This window comes from Oncorhynchus mykiss, chromosome 7 (assembly GCF_013265735.2).
Source record: "Oncorhynchus mykiss isolate Arlee chromosome 7, USDA_OmykA_1.1, whole genome shotgun sequence".
Classification (NCBI taxonomy): Eukaryota; Metazoa; Chordata; class Actinopteri; order Salmoniformes; family Salmonidae; genus Oncorhynchus; species Oncorhynchus mykiss.
Genome location: NC_048571.1, coordinates 7,192,385 through 7,208,561, shown reverse-complemented (window position 1 = coordinate 7,208,561; position 16,177 = coordinate 7,192,385). Strand labels below are relative to the sequence as shown.

The 16,177-nt window shown below is 43.6% G+C and overlaps 1 protein-coding gene across 1 annotated transcript; it reads left to right on the top strand.

The window, feature by feature from the left end:
• The first annotated feature begins 10,615 nt into the window (after positions 1-10,615).
• Positions 10,616-14,481, top strand: LOC110527292 (homeobox protein GBX-2-like). The gene is made up of 2 exons (XM_036982304.1): positions 10,616-11,663; positions 13,104-14,481. Exons 1-2 carry the CDS (start codon positions 11,150-11,152, stop codon positions 13,613-13,615), a joined length of 1,026 nt encoding a protein of 341 aa, XP_036838199.1. The 5' UTR covers positions 10,616-11,149; the 3' UTR covers positions 13,616-14,481.
• The last annotated feature ends 1,696 nt before the right edge of the window (positions 14,482-16,177 follow it).

Here is a 16,177-nt window from a genome sequence, read left to right as displayed (position 1 = left end):
TTCAACTATGACAGACAAAATGAGAATGAATGAATGAATGAATTTATTTGCAAATTATGGTGGAAAATAAGTATTTGGTCACCTACAAACAAGCAAGATTTCTGGCTCTCACAGACCTGTAACTTCTTCTTTAAGAGGCTCCTCTGTCCTCCACTCGTTACCTGTAATAATGGCACCTGTTTGAACTTGTTATCAGTATAAAAGACACCTGTCCACAACCTCAAACAGTCACACTCCAAACTCCACTATGGCCAAGACCAAAGAGCTGTCAAAGGACACCAGAAACAAAATTGTAGACCTGCACCAGGCTGGGAAGACTGAATCTGCAATAGGTAAGCAGCTTGGTTTGAAGAAATCAACTGTGGGAGCAGGAAATTTTAGACATACAAGACCACTGATAATCTCCCTCGATCTGGGGCTCCACGCAAGATCTCACCCCGTGGGGTCAAAATTATCACAAGAACAATGAGCAAAAATCCCAGAACCACACGGGGGGACCTAGTGAATGACCTGCAGAGAGCTGGGACCAAAGTAACAAAGCCCACCATCAGTAACACACTACGCCGCCAGGGACTCAAATCCTGCAGTGCCAGACGTGTCCCCCTGCTTAAGCCAGTACATGTCCAGGCCCGTCTGAAGTTTGCTAGAGAGCATTTGGATGATCCAGAAGAAGATTGGGAGAATGTCATATGGTCAGATGAAACCAAAATATAACTTTTTGGTAAAAACTCAACTCGTCGTGTTTGGAGGACAAAGAATGCTGAGTTGCATCCAAAGAACACCATACCTACTGTGAATCATGGGGGTGGAAACATCATGCTTTGGGGCTGTTTTTCTGCAAAGGGACCAGGATGACTGATCTGTGTAAAGGAAAGAATGAATGGGGCCATGTATCTTGAGATTTTGAGTGAAAACCTCCTTCCATCAGCAAGGGCATTGAAGATGAAACGTGGCTGGGTCTTTCAGCATGACAATGATCCCAAACACACCGCCCGGGCAACGAAGGAGTGGCTTCGTAAGAAGCATTTCAAGGTCCTGGAGTGGCCTAGCCAGTCTCCAGATCTCAACCCCATAGAAAATCTTTGGAGGGAGTTGAAAGTCCGTGTTGCCCAGCAACAGCCCCAAAACATCACTGCTCTAGAGAAGATCTGCATGAAGGAATGGGCCAAAATACCAGCAACAGTGTGTGAAAACCTTGTGAAAACGTACAGAAAACTTTTGACCTCTGTCATTGCCAACAAAGGGTATATAACAAAGTATTGAGACAAACTTTTGTTATTGACCAAATACTTATTTTCCACCATAATTTGCAAATAAATTCATTAAAAATCCCACAATGTGATTTTCTGGATTTTTTCCCCCTCATTTTGTCTGTCATATTTGAAGTGTACCTATGATGAAAATTACAGGCCTCTCTCATCTTTTTAAGTGGGAGAACGTGCACAATTGGTGGCTGACTAAATACTTTTTTGCCCCACTGTATATATATATATTTATTTTTAGCCCTTTTTCTCCCCAATTTCGTGGTATCCAATTGTTTTAGTAGCTACTATCTTGTCTCATCGCTACAACTTCCGTACGGGCTCGGGAGAGTCGAAGGTTGAAAGTCATGCGTCCTCCGATACACAACCCAACCAAGCCGCACTGCTTCTTAACACAGCACGCATCCAACCCGGAAGCCAGCCGCACCAATGTGTCGGAGGAAACACCGTGCACCTGGCAACCTTGGTTAGCGCGCACTGCGCCCGGCCCGCCACAGGAGTCGCTGGTGCGCGATGAGACAAGGTTATCCCTACCGGCCGAACCCTCCTTAACCCGGACGACGCTAGGCGAACCCAGAGTCTCTGATGGCACAGCCCTTAACCACTGCGCCACCCGGGAGGAATGTTTTTTTTTTTTAATGAAATCTTCACATTTTCAAACAGTCCATTTATATTTTCCAACGGGGCTATACATTTGGGTGAGGTTTTTTTCTCACCTGAGTAGCCTCGTTTCACTACCAAAAATGAAATAACACAATGTCAAATACAGGTAGCCTAGTTTAATAATGAACATCCAATCACATTAACCGTTACTCTCTCAGTACTGTTACTACCAGCAGTACTACACCTGCACCTGTCAACAACAAGTTGGTCTGCTTCCACTAGCACATCCAATGCTAGCATCAGTAATTCTACATTTGTTGTTAGCCCAGCTAGCATGGACACTGACAGTTGTGGATCTGATGCACCCGAAGAGCTACTGCCCCCTTACCCGGGAAAACACCGAACAACAGACAGGGACGTTGGACCATCGAAGAGGCGCAAATATGATGAGAACTACAATACATTGATTTGGGGTTCACTTATATTGGGAGTAGTGCCTTTCCTCAGCCACGGTGTGTTATATGTGCAAAAGTACTATCTCACAACTTGATGAAACCTTCACTCTTGCGCAGACATTTAGAAACAAAACATGCCCATTTGAAAAATAAGCCACAGGAGTTTTTTGAGCAAGAATTAAGACGACTTTCGATATTTTTAAATTACTGGACAGTTTTGTGACATCAAATGGACTTTGGTGGTCAAGATGTGTTGGTATCTGTACTGATGGAGAAAAAGCCATGACAGGGAGACATAGTGGAGTGGTAACTCGCGTGCAAGCAGTTGCTCCCGATGCCACTTGTGTACACTGCAGCATCCACTAAGAGGCTCTTCCTGCCAAGGGAATGCCTGACAGCTTGAAATATGTTTTTGACACTACAGTGAAAATGGTTCACTTTGTTAAAGCAAGGCCTCTGAACTCGTGTATTTTCTGCACTATGCAATAATATGGGCAGCGACCATGGAACGCTTTTACAACATACAGAAGTGCGCTGGTTTTCAAGGGGCAAAGTATTGACACGTTTTTTGAATTGAGAGACAAGCTTAAAGTTTTCTTCACTGACCATAATTTTCACTTGTCTGACCGCTTGCATCATGACGGGTTTATCACACGACTGGCCTACCTGGGTGATGTTCTTTCTCACCTGAATGATCTGAATCTAGGATTACAGGGACTCTCCGCAACTATAACTAATGTGCGGGACAAAATTGAGGCTGTGATTAAGAAGTTGGAGCTCTTCTCTGTCTGCATTAACAGAGACAACACACAGGTCTTTCCATCATTGTATGATTTATTGTGTGCAAATGAAGTCAAGCTTACGGACAATGTCAAATGTGACATAGCGAATCACCTGAATGAGTTGGGTACTCAATTACGCGAGTACTTTACCGAAATGGATGATACAAACAACTGTATTTGTTATCCCTTTCATGCCCTGCCTCCAGTCCACTTAACAATATCTGAACATGAGAGCCTCATTGAAATTGCAACAAGCGGTTCTGTGAAAATTTTAATCAGAAGCCACCGTCATATTTATGGATTGGGCTGCGCTCAGAGTATCCTGCCTTGGAAAATCGCACTGTTAAGACTGATGCCCTTTGCAATCACATACTTATGTGAGAGTGGATTCCCGGCCCTCACTAGCATGAAAACTAAATACAGGCACAGACTGTGTGTGGAAAATTATTTAAGACTGAGTCTCTCTCCAATACAACCCAACATTGCAGAGTTATGTGCATCCTTTCAAGCACACCCTTCTCATTAACCTGTGGTGAGTTATTCACAATTTTCTATGAACAAATAAGGTTTTACATGTAAGATGGCTAAATATTATTATATTATTATTTGTGCCCTGGTTCGATAAGAGCTCTTTGTCACTTCCCTTGATCCGAGTTGTGACAAAAACTCACACTCATTCTTATGTTTACTAAATGTATTGTGTGTGTGTGTGGCAGGCTTACAATGATGGCAAAAAACAACATTTGAGAGCACGCTGACCCTGGTGCTAGAGGGGGTACGCAGCTGGAGGTTGAATGTTTGAAGGGGTACGGGACTATTAAAAGTTTGGGAACCACTGGGCTATAAGATCAAGCTGCCCCTAAAGGTGCTGATCACTGATGCTTCAGCCAATCTCCCCAAGAGGAATTGAACCGTGTCAGTCTCACTGCCGTGTCAGTCTCACTGCCTTGTCAGTCTCACTGCCCTGTCAGTCTCACTGCCCTGTCAGTCTCACTGCCAACTCTGTCAGTTGTTTGGTTTTACCACACCAGACCAGAAATCCTATGGCAACTCCACACCATGCCAAGAGCTGTCATTAAGGCAACAAAGGGTGACAACTTTGAAGAATCTCAAATATAAAATATATTTTGATTTGTTTAACACTTTTTGGTTACTACATGATTCCATGTGTTTTATTTCATAGTTTTGATGTCTTCACTATTATTCTACAAGGTAGAAAATAGTAAAAAATAAAGACAAACCCTGGAATGAGTAGGTGTGTCCAAACTTTTGACTGGTACTGTATCTCTACTGTTGTACGTATCATTGGTAGTTGATTGTGTCTAAATTGTCCCCGTGTAGCTACATAGGGCCTACAGTACGCATTGCATCTGATTACTGCAGGGCTATTTGGGCTGTTAATCAGATTTGTTCCGCCGTTCTAGATTTCTTGATTTCACTTTTTTTTTCTTACATTCCGACTGGGCACACACTGGTTGAATCAATGTTGCTTCCACGTCGTTTTAATGAAATGATGTTGAACCAACGTGGAATAGACATTGAGTTGACGTCTGTGCACAGTGGGTTGTTAGGAGCTAGTAACATAAGCATGTCACTGCATCTGCTATAACACCTGCTAAACTGTGTACACGACCAATAAACTTTGATTTGAAGTAATTGAATAGCGGTGGGGTAAAAGATTATGCACAAAGGCCACAAGAGAATGTCAGAATAGTTTAAATCTCTCCTCTCTGGGGGCATTGATCGCTACTAGAATGGATGATGTGATGAGCCTAAAGAGAAAGAAGAGGAATGGCTACAGGATCAATAGCTAGGCTGTTGTGTTTCTGGAGATTTGGCTGAAGACAGGCTCCTTCCTGTGTACATCCCAAATAGCACCCTTTTATACTCCACTACTGTTGTCCAGAGCGCTCTGAGCCCTAAATAGGGAAAGGGGTGCGATTTGGAACGGATGCCAGGTTCTGCTCTAGTCAAAGTCGCCATTGTGGACCAGGCTTCCTTCTGTTTGATTGGTCATCATCGGGGACAGACTTATTAAAGGTAAATCAATTGGATTCGTTTAAGCTTTAATAATCAAAAATCCTATGGCAACTCTAAATGTTCATTGATTTTGGATTGGGGGGGACGTGAATGGAAACTCAATCTGGGAGGTGAGTTTGGTGCTTTTCCATACTTTTTTCAGTCCTAGTAATGGAGTCTAATCGAAAAGTAAGGCAAACAACAAGATATGTGTTTTCACAAAGAAATCTGAACTGAGCAGAATAAATTATAGCTGACATTTAGATCTTTCTGAAAAGGTTGAGCCCGACCGAGACACTCCAACTAAATAATGTTGAATGGTCGAACGCTGGAGGCAACATTTTCAAATCCAATTTTTCTCCTTCTCCCTCCCTCCAACTGCAGCCTTCAGTCAAAACACCTTTGTAATTGCTTTACCCACCACACCCCCTCCACTTAAATCCACATATCAGTGTAGGCTCACGGCGAATGCTCCGTTTGATAACAGATAAATGCTAGGGTAGGGGCCATTCTTGGCATCGTTGTGATTAATACACTGTTTGATTGTATCCCAGTTCAGAAGTATTATTTCCTTCTATGCGTTGTGGAAGTGGTAGCAGTCTGATGTTATTGTTCTAAGTCCTAGCAGTAAGCAGCTCCTTAACAAGCCTCAGCTTCATTTAGTCTGCAGTTATACTCCCCTGTCCCCAGTATAATGGATGATGGTGATCACTAGCATGCAGGAAAGGTTTAATTAAATCATATTCCAATCATAATCCATGTTGTTAATTAAACTGGATAATTTATAAGTATAAAAGAGGGATGTTTAGTAGCTGTTCTGCAGCGGTGGCACTGCAGTGTATTAGTGAGAGCGCACGCACACACAAACACGGTGTACACACACACGGTCAAACACATGGTCCACACACACACAAACACACACACAGTGACACACACACTTCTATCTCCCTCTCCTCTCCTTCCCTCCCCCCGCCCCCCCCCCCTTTACAACCCTTTACTATTGATGTCCCCACATGATTGATAATGAGACAGTGACTGCTGTACTATTGTCTAATGGCTGTGCAATTAAATTCCCTTGTAAATGACCCATGCCTCATTTCATCCTAATCTATGGAATTTTGATTGAATTTGTCAGCCCTAATTGAAAAATACTGCTATTTAATGTCTGCATTGCAGTTGTGGATCAGGCAGCCTTTAATGAGATGGTGTCCTTATGACCCTGGAGGGAGAAGGGGGTGGGAGTAGATGAGAGCTGGGGGTGAGGGGTCGGAGCTGGAGCCGAGGATTGGGGGAATTGGTGTAGTGGGGAGCCTGGGCTGGGGGGTTAGGGCTGGGTGGACCCTGGGCTGGGGGGTTAGGGCTGGGTGGACCCTGGGCTGGGGGGTTGGGGTAGGGGGAGCCTGGGCTACAAGGTTGGAGTGGGGGGAGCCTGGGCTACAGGGTTGGAGTAGGGGAGCCTGGGCTACATGATTGGAGTGGGGGTAGCCTGGGCTCGAGGGTTGGGGCTAGGGGGAACCTGGGCTGGGGGGTTGGGATAGGGGGAACCTGGGCTGGGGGGATGGGGCTTGGGGGAGCCTGGGCTGGGGCGTTGGGGCTGAGGGGACCCTGGGCTGGGGCGTTGCGGCTGGGGGGAACCTGGGCTGGGGGGGTTGCGGCTGGGGGACCCTGGGCTGGGGGTTTGGGGCTGAGGGGAACCTGGGCTGGTGCATTAGGGCTGGGGGGAACCTGGGCTGGGGGGGGTTGCGGCTGGGGGACCCTGGGCTGGGGGGTTGGGGCTGGGGCTGGAGGGAGCCTGGGCTCCCACACATTCCCTTGGATTGGCTCAAGGAGTGGATCTGGATTTAGGCGGGTTTAGCGGTTAGGGGGGGAGCACCCACCCCCCCAATATTAACTGACAGCTCACCTAATAGTAAAGTATGGTGGCGCTATGAGAGGCTGCCTTTTGCACAGCAGTGACTTGAGTTATTCATATGAGGGACATTTATTGGTCATCATGAACATCAATAGGCACTGTGGCTACTGACTCGTATCAAGACTGTTATTCAAATGCACAAACAATATCTGGATAGGAAGCTAGCAGCAGTGAATGAACTATGGCAGCGACAAGAGATGGGACGGCACCATACGAAGGTCTCACATCAAGCAGAGGTTTGTCCATGCATGTTATTAACCTGGTACATTATACAGTCACTAAACATCACAAATCACTCACAGTGCTCTCATTCTACTAGATGGATCAAAGCTTACCAAAATGTATATGCACTTACAACTGTAAGTGGCTTTGGATAAAAGCCTCTGCTAAATGGCATATGTATTATTATACATGTATTATAAAGCTTAGCCAGCCGGAGTTGCTGGGGTTTGTTCAGTAAGGGCAATATTAACCAACGTTCCGATAGAAATACATTACTGTAGAGCCGATACAGTATGATTCTCTCTTATGGAGAATAAGGACTCACGGCAACTCTATACATAACATTTCTATCAGCAACGTCCTTTCAGCTTCCTAAATATATTCTCCTGATGTTGATTCAACTCATTTAATTCCAGCTGTATCAACACACTAGAGGTTGTGAGTACACTCTTAGAAAACAACAAGTGCTATCAATCTAAAATGATTATTCAGCTGTCTCCATAAGATAACCATTTGAAGAACCCTTTCCACAAACGGTTCTACCTGGAACCAAAAAGGGTGTCATGGAAGGCTCTCCATCTAGTCATCTCTCCATTTCCTCTCCTTCTACCCTCCATTTCTCAATCTACTCTCCATCTCTCCATCTACCCTCCATCTAACCCTCCATCTCTCCATCTACCTTGCATCTCTCCATCTCTTGCATCTCTCCATCTACCCTCCAGCTCTCCAGCTAGTCATCTCTCCATCTGCCCTCCATCTCTCCATCTAACCCTCCAGCTCTCCATCTAACCATCTACCCTACATCTCTCCATCTACCCTCCATCTCTCCATCTACCCTCCATCTCTCCATCTACCCTCCATCTCTCCATCTACCCTCCATCTCCATCTCTCCATCTTTCTCTCCATCTACCTTCCATCTAACCATCTACCCTTCTTTTCTTCATCTATCCTCCATCTAACCATCTCTCCATCATCCTCCATCAACCCTTCATCACTACATCTACCCTCCATCAACCCTCCATCTCTCCTGCATCTAACTTCCATCTCCATCTTTTCATCTACCCTCCATCATTCCATCTACCCTCACCTAACTTCCATCTCCTCATCTACCCTCCATGTCTCCATCTACCCTCCATCTCCTCATCTCCCCTCCATCTCCCCATCTAACCTCCATCTCCTCATCATCTCTCCATCTACCCTCAATATTTCCATCTACCCTCCATCTCTTCATCTGTCCATCTTCCTCTCCATCTCTCATCTACCCTCCATTTAACCATCTCTCCATCTACCCTTCATCTCTCCATCAACCCTCCATCACTCCATCTCCCCTCCATCTCATTTCCATCTTTTCATCCACCCTCCATCTCTCCATCTACCCTCCATCTAACTATCTCTCCATCTACCCTCCATCTCTCCATCTCTCCATCTACCCTCCATCTAACCATCTCTCCATCATCTCTCCATCTACCCTCCATGTCTTTATCTACCCTCCATCTCTCCATCTACCCTCCTTCTCTCCATATACCATCAATCTCTCCATCTCCCCTCCATCTTTCCATATTCCTCTCTCTCTCTCCATTACCCTCCATTTAACCATCTCTCCTCTACCCTCCATTTTTCATCTACCCTCCATCTCTCATCTACCCTCCATCTCTCCATCTTCCTCTCCATCTACCCTCCATCACTCATCTACCCTCCATCTGACCATCTTCCTCTCCATCTACCCTCCATCTCTCCATCTACCTTCCATATTTCATCTACCCTCCATCACTCCATCTCTATATCTACCCTCCATCTCTATATCTAACCTCCATCACTCCATCTAACCTCCATCTCTATATTTAACCTCCATATCTATATCTAACCTCAATATCTAACCTCCATCTCTATATCTACCCTCCATCTCTATATCTAACCTCCATCTTTAACCTCCATCTGTATATCTAACCTCCATCACTCCATCTAACCTCCATATCTAACCTCCATCTCTATATCTACCCTCCATCTCTCCATCTACCCTCCATCACTCTAACCTCCATCTCTATATCTAACCTCCATCTCTATATCCAACCTCCATCTCTATATCCAACCTCCATCTCTCCATCTACCCTCCATCACTCCATCTACCCTCCATCACTCCATCTACCCTCCATATTTCCATCTACCCTCCATCACTCTAACCTCCATCTCTATATCTAACCTCCATCTCTATATCCAACCTCCATCTCTCCATCTACCCTCCATCACTCCATCTACCCTCCATCACTCCATCTAACCCTCCATCTCCATATCTACCCCCCTCTCTATATCTACCCTCCATCTCTATATCTACCCTCCATCTCTATATCTAACCTCCATCTCTATATCTACCCTCCCTCTCTATATCTACCCTCCCTCTCTATATCTACCCTCCATCTCTATATCTACCCTCCATCTCTATATCTAACCTCCATCTCTATATCTACCCTCCCTCTCTATATCTACCCTCCCTCTCTATATCTACCCTCCATCTCTATATCTACCCTCCATCTCTATATCTACCCTCCATCTCTATATCTACCCTCCATCTCTATATCTACCCTCCATCTTTATATCTAACCTCCATATCTTCATCTCTCCTCCCTCTCTCCATCTCCACACCATCTCTCCTTCTAACCTCCATCTCCTCTCCAGCTCTCACTTCATCTGAAGGCCCATTGGTAGCCTGGTCGGTAGTGAATGGGGACCTTCCACTGTTTGATCTAAGCTTCCTTTAGGTACAAGAGGACATAATATCAGGGAACAGTCTTTTCGTCATTCTGAAAAGGTGGAACAGGATTTTTTTTATCAACACACACAAAGCAACAACAGACACATACACACACACACACATTCAGTACTAGGGTGGCAAAAGTCCGTTAACTTTCAATAGCTTTCCTGGTTTTCCAAAAATCCTGGTTGGAAGATTCCGAATTTCCTACTTATTTCCTCCAACCTGGACTTTGGGAAAACCAGGGAATTTATTGACAGTTCACATAATTTTGCAACCCTATTCAGTACAAATAGTTATTTTTATGTTTTATACATTTAATGTAAGGAAGACAGTTGTAGTCAATATGTGTGCGTGCATATTGCATGTGTAGCCTAGCTAATTCCAATTTGCATTATGGTCCCTTAGGATGTGTATAGCCTACGCTTTACAAATCCACATAATTGGCATTTATTTCCTAGACCCAGACCGAAGACAGCCCTCACAGGTCTATGTGACGAATGACAGCTAGGCTAGCCCAACAGTTTAACAGCGACCAATGAAATGCGAGAGTGCGATGAGAGGGTGGTCCTTGCGAGTGGAAGAGCCGATCAAACAGAGGGAGCGTAATTTAAACTCCATGCTTAACATCTGGATGTTGTAGAACGGAGTAGCATCACTCTACTCTCTAGAGTGAGTTAGACAGACGTGCGGAAACCGAGTATCATCGAATATAAGATTGTTGTTGTCAAATGGTCAGAACGTCAGCTACAACTCGAGGATATTGATTGGCACTTGGAATGGGCTTTGGCTCCCGCTATCGGAGCGCAAGGTAAACCAAAAGGGGCCACATGAGTTCTGCTATATTCGGAAACCACCACGGCTCCAAATTGACTGCTAATTCTGTTGATCTGGACACATCTCCACTCTCCAGTATCGTGTGTCGACCATCTGCAATGTTGATGGAATGGTTTTATTTAATCGCGAGAAACGAACAAATAATCACGGGATTACCAAAACGTCGACATTTCTAAGGTCGGTTGTCTGTCGAATAACAACGTTGTGAAGTTGGTGACTTCCGAACCCAAGGAAGACTGCAGGTGTCATCGCTCCCTTCCATTTCTCCAGTAACATTTCCTTGATTGACATTCCTTCCATCAGATCATATGAGTGCAGCGTTCAGCCCTTCGTTTATGATGATGCAGCGCCCACTGGGAAGCACCACTGCCTTCAGTATCGACTCTCTGATCGGCGGTCCCCCTCAGCCCAGCCCGGGACACTTCGTCTACACCGGTTACCCCATGTTCATGCCGTACCGGTCAGTGGTGCTCCCACCGCACCCTCCGCCGCCCCCTGCCCTACCCCAGTCCGCCCTGCAGCAGGGGCTCTCGGCTACCCATCCGCACCACCAGATCCCCAGCCTCCAGAACTCTTTCTGCTCTAGCCTGGCTCAGGGCATGGCGCTCACCTCCACCCTGATGGCCAGCCTGCCTGGAGGGTTCTCGGCTTCACAGCAGCACCAGGAGGCGGCGAGGAAGTTCGGCTCGCAGTCTCTCCACGCCGCCTTCAATAAATCTCAGGACATTCGTTTGGATGGGGATGACGGAAAGACATTTCTAGGAAAGGAGTCCGCAAGGCTCCCCTCCTACCACGACTCAGAGCCATTGCAGTCATCCACAGGTACAGTAAACTCTGTTTTGTCTGGACTCTGCTGGACAGGGTTGTTTACTTGACGTAAGGTTCTATTGAGGAAACGTTAGTCTGTGTTTGGGATGTGTGGCTGTCTTGTGCTTGGATGCACTAACTGTAAGTCACTCTGAACAAGAGCGTCTGCTAAATGACTAAAATGTAACCTAATGTTCTTGGATAAATGAGATATTATTTGTAAGTTGTAAAAGAGAAGTTCAAAGCGAATACTCGTATTTATTAGGCCTATTGTAAAAATAAATAAATAATAGTGCACATTTGCGAGGTTCCTTATAAGAAGTAATTCGATCTCTAAACTTTATCTCATTAATTATGCTATTAGGCCTATTAGCTAACGGACCAATATTATCAATAGACCTACGTCATCAATGTACAAAAAAAGGACCCAAGTACCATTTGAGGATAACTTAAAAGTTCTACTCCCTCAGTGTTGGCGTAGGCTATATCCTGTGCATTTCACATCAAATGACAACGATTAAAGTATAGTGAGAGAAAGTGGCAGTTGCCCCTGAGTGAAAAATGTCTTCTTTTTTTTTTTAAACAAATTCTTTACATGGACGCTTACATATTTTGTCGTGAGAAGCTTGACATGATATCCGCATATCAAATACGTTTATTTCAGGCTTTTCAATGAATAGTGCCTGGGGGCAAACTAAATGACTAAATTAGCCTATTTTAATTGAAGGATGGGAAAGCGCCTGCAGTATTTGAATGTCTATAAAACTGCGATCAGAATTCAAAGCCGACGGAGTCATTTAAATGAGGGTCTGTATGTATTATGATATACATGTAAGAAACACTTTGTGATCGGAATTCAACGTCGACCGAGTCATTTATATGAGGGTCTGTATGTATTATGAAATACATGTAAGAAACGCTTTAACTCCGGAAGTGCGTTTAAGATATTGTATAATATAAATCAATTGATTTTGTCTCTAAAATGAATGGAATTATAGTAAGCGCGAGGCCTATTTCATACATGATATGTGTCATGATACAGCCGATGGGCCTAATTCGATAAATATTTACTTAAATATATGTTTACTAAAATAACTTTCACTTCACTTAAATACGCCCAGAGACATAATATAATTTGTTCCTAATTTGCTCCATAATATAATAGGCTATTGTTTTCCTGTAACACAATATGTAAAGTCTACTCGTGGGTTTTTACTCATGAAACGAAATGTTGATACAATACACACAACGTTAGTGATGAATCAAATGTAGAAGAAAAGTTGCTTGTTTTTTTAAAGCAAAATATTTTTTTTAAAGTATAATTGCGGTTATCCATTATATAAACTCATAAACTGTTGCATATCAGTCCATTATAGGTTACACATTGTCATTTACTTTTCTATTTTGAGGTCAATATAACCTAAACTAACCTGTTCTATTTCCTTACCCACACAGCCAGAACCCACGGCAAAGAAGACCCGAAAGAGGACGAATGCAATAGAAGAGATGAGAGCTTCTCAATGGACAGCGATTTAGACTACAGCTCCGACGACAACATGACGGGTAACTCGATGTGTCAGAAAGATGATGGGGAGGGTAACGTGGATGAGGGCGTCCACGGGTCCAACGGCACTGGCAGCACCACGTCTACCGGTAAGAACCGGCGGCGGAGAACGGCGTTCACGAGCGAGCAGCTCTTGGAACTGGAGAAGGAGTTCCATTGTAAGAAATACCTGTCTTTAACGGAACGCTCTCAGATTGCGCATGCCTTGAAACTCAGCGAAGTTCAAGTCAAGATCTGGTTCCAGAACCGGAGGGCCAAGTGGAAGCGCGTAAAGGCTGGTAACGTCAATTCCAAAACCGGCGAGCCCTCTAGGAACCCTAAAATCGTGGTGCCTATCCCCGTGCACGTCAGCCGGTTTGCAATAAGGAGTCAGCACCAACAGTTAGAGCAAGCCAGACCATAACATTTCTTTATGTTAAACCGATGGACGAAATACAGATTAAGTTAATAACACTGTTTAAAAACAGAAAAACAGCACACACGTTATTTTGGAATTGGACTATTGATAATCACAAACCAAGTTTATCCTTTGGTGAGTCTTTGTAAATCTTTGTAAGACAGAGGAGAGCAAATGAATTGATGGTACATTGCTTTTCCTCTGCATTACTGCTGAATCGATCCACTGATGGTAAACTGATTAAATACCAAGACAAAAAAACTCGAAATGGTGACATGTATCACCTTGGTTACTAGTGTAAATACCGAGATGGGCCATAACTATAACCGCCATGGGACCAAATTGAGGACATTACAACAAGACAACAATACATCCAATTGTACATTTCCGAGATGTTGATTAAAAAGATAACCTACTTTTACGTCTGTTAGATTTTCTTTGAGGTTTGTGCTGCCGATTCTGAAGGACCTTGCTTGTATTATTGTTGTTTTTGCAGCAGGCGCAAATCAGATCAGAATGAACAGCTTTGTCCCAAAAGGAGCACTTTTATCATTTCTAATTTTATCCCCCCAAACCAGTACACATATTGTACACATAGCCTACAAATATGCTCAGACATCTCAACCATCAATCATCTCCTCCAAAAAGCAAAGAGTGGCCCTGTAAAACCATCCTACTTCTGTTCTCAGTTTGAGTTTGTTTCCATTGTTTCATTCCATGGTTGCTTGAATGATTTTTCTTCATTGTGACTTTTTCAACAGTCAAGGAGCACGCTGCTAATTTATTTAATATTGTGCAAAAAGTAACTAACATTACATTACTTATTGAGTAAATAATAAAGTGTGCATTAAAGATGAACCATTAGCAATTGTCAACAATTTGTCAGTTTGTTTATTGTCATTCCATTTTTGTGCAATTCTATTTGAATTTGAAATCTTTAGCGAAATTACGCATGCGCGGGTTTACAGGCGCTTTCTTGAGTGCTGGGCTTCGAGTTGATCATGATATTTGAATTCCTTGGTTGATTATTATTTTCACCAATATATCAAATGTTCATTTGGGATTATTCAATTTGTTGTCTGCAAGTGACAAATATTATTTTCACAATCCACTAAGGAAGATAATTGGAAGATAAATGCGTTTGTATTTTATCTTTGAATTAAGGGTGATTAACGACACGATTTCGTTTAGATTTCATTTACAACACAATTTATACTATTATTATTAAGACTATTACTTGCAATAACCATGTCATTATACTATTATAATTAATGACTTTCAGAATTATATAATTTTTCCTGCACCAACTGTGAGTTGTGCAGATATTCCTGAGGCAGGAGCAACTGTGAGGTTTACAGGTAATGCAGAGGCAGGAGCAACTGTGAGGTTTACAGGTAATGCAGAGGCAGGAGCAACTGTGAGGTTTACAGGTAATGCAGAGGCAGGAGCAACTGTGAGGTTCACAGGTAATGCAGAGGCAGGACCAACTGTTTATCTCTCCGACAGTAGAGCCATGCAGTCAGCCAGGGAGGTGACAGTTTTACAGCTCTGCCCCTCTGCTCCAGCCACCCTCTGGAATTAAGGCCAACCTCGTCGCGTATGTTGGAGTAAATCAACCTGATGCATGCCAACAATAAATATGTAAGAAGATCTCGCTCGGCGACGCAATCTCGTGTTATGACAGGGGGTGGGTCCCATCAGCCAGGGTGAATGAAACTCCAAGGTTCCTCCAAGGCTGTGAGGAACACCAATTCCCATCCGAGTGAAACGTCACGAGCACGGCTGTTTAAGAAGGTCGCGGCCTGGTGTCAGCCTTGATTTTCGGCCTCACCTTGCCCCGGGCCCAGAGCGCCTCATTTACCGGGACAAAGAGGTGACTTGTAAGCCTCCCAGCGCGCCAATTGCTTTGCCATTTAATATTTACATCTATTGAAGTGGACAATTTCATAAATGTATTTTGATAAGATTGGCGACTAAAATACAACGCAGGCCTACTTGCAGGACTTTCCCCTTGTGATCTCTAAGGACATCTTGTTGGTCTCTGTCATGTTCCGCACATGAATAGCCTGCGTTAAGCTCCATCTGTCAGCGCTACCACAGTAGGTCTATAGCCTACCCTAAACATATTAAACCGTTTCAAACGTCACTAGGCTAAATTATAAAATAATCCATTCTGATAATGTATTTATCGGTGTTATATAAACGAATTTAAAACAATATTGGTTATTATAATTCGCCTTTCTTGAAATAGGTTGGATATTAAATAGGCTAGGCTACACATTTTAGGACAAATATATTATTTAAATAAATAACTTTTTTTTTTACAATGTTCTAAAAAGCAATTTGTAAAAAAAAAAACCGTTTTTAACAAACACATTTGGAGTTAAATAATATTGTCTACTAGACCTACTGTATATAAATGACACAAGTAAAACCCTCTATTCCAATGAGTATTGATTAAGCCCACAAGTGTCCTCAAATAAGACAACCATCATTCTTTCACAGCTAAAGCATCCTCCAAGATGTTGTTGCAGTAGTTTAACGATCGTTCTGTCGTGTAGCCCCTCT

Coding starts and splice junctions, on each gene's coding strand:
- LOC110527292 (XM_036982304.1), top strand. CDS start 11,150: ATGAGTGCAGCGTTCAGCCCTTCGTTTATGATGATGCAGCGCCCACTG. Junction 11,664..13,103: donor GCCATTGCAGTCATCCACAG/GTACAGTAAACT, acceptor TTACCCACACAG/CCAGAACCCACGGCAAAGAA.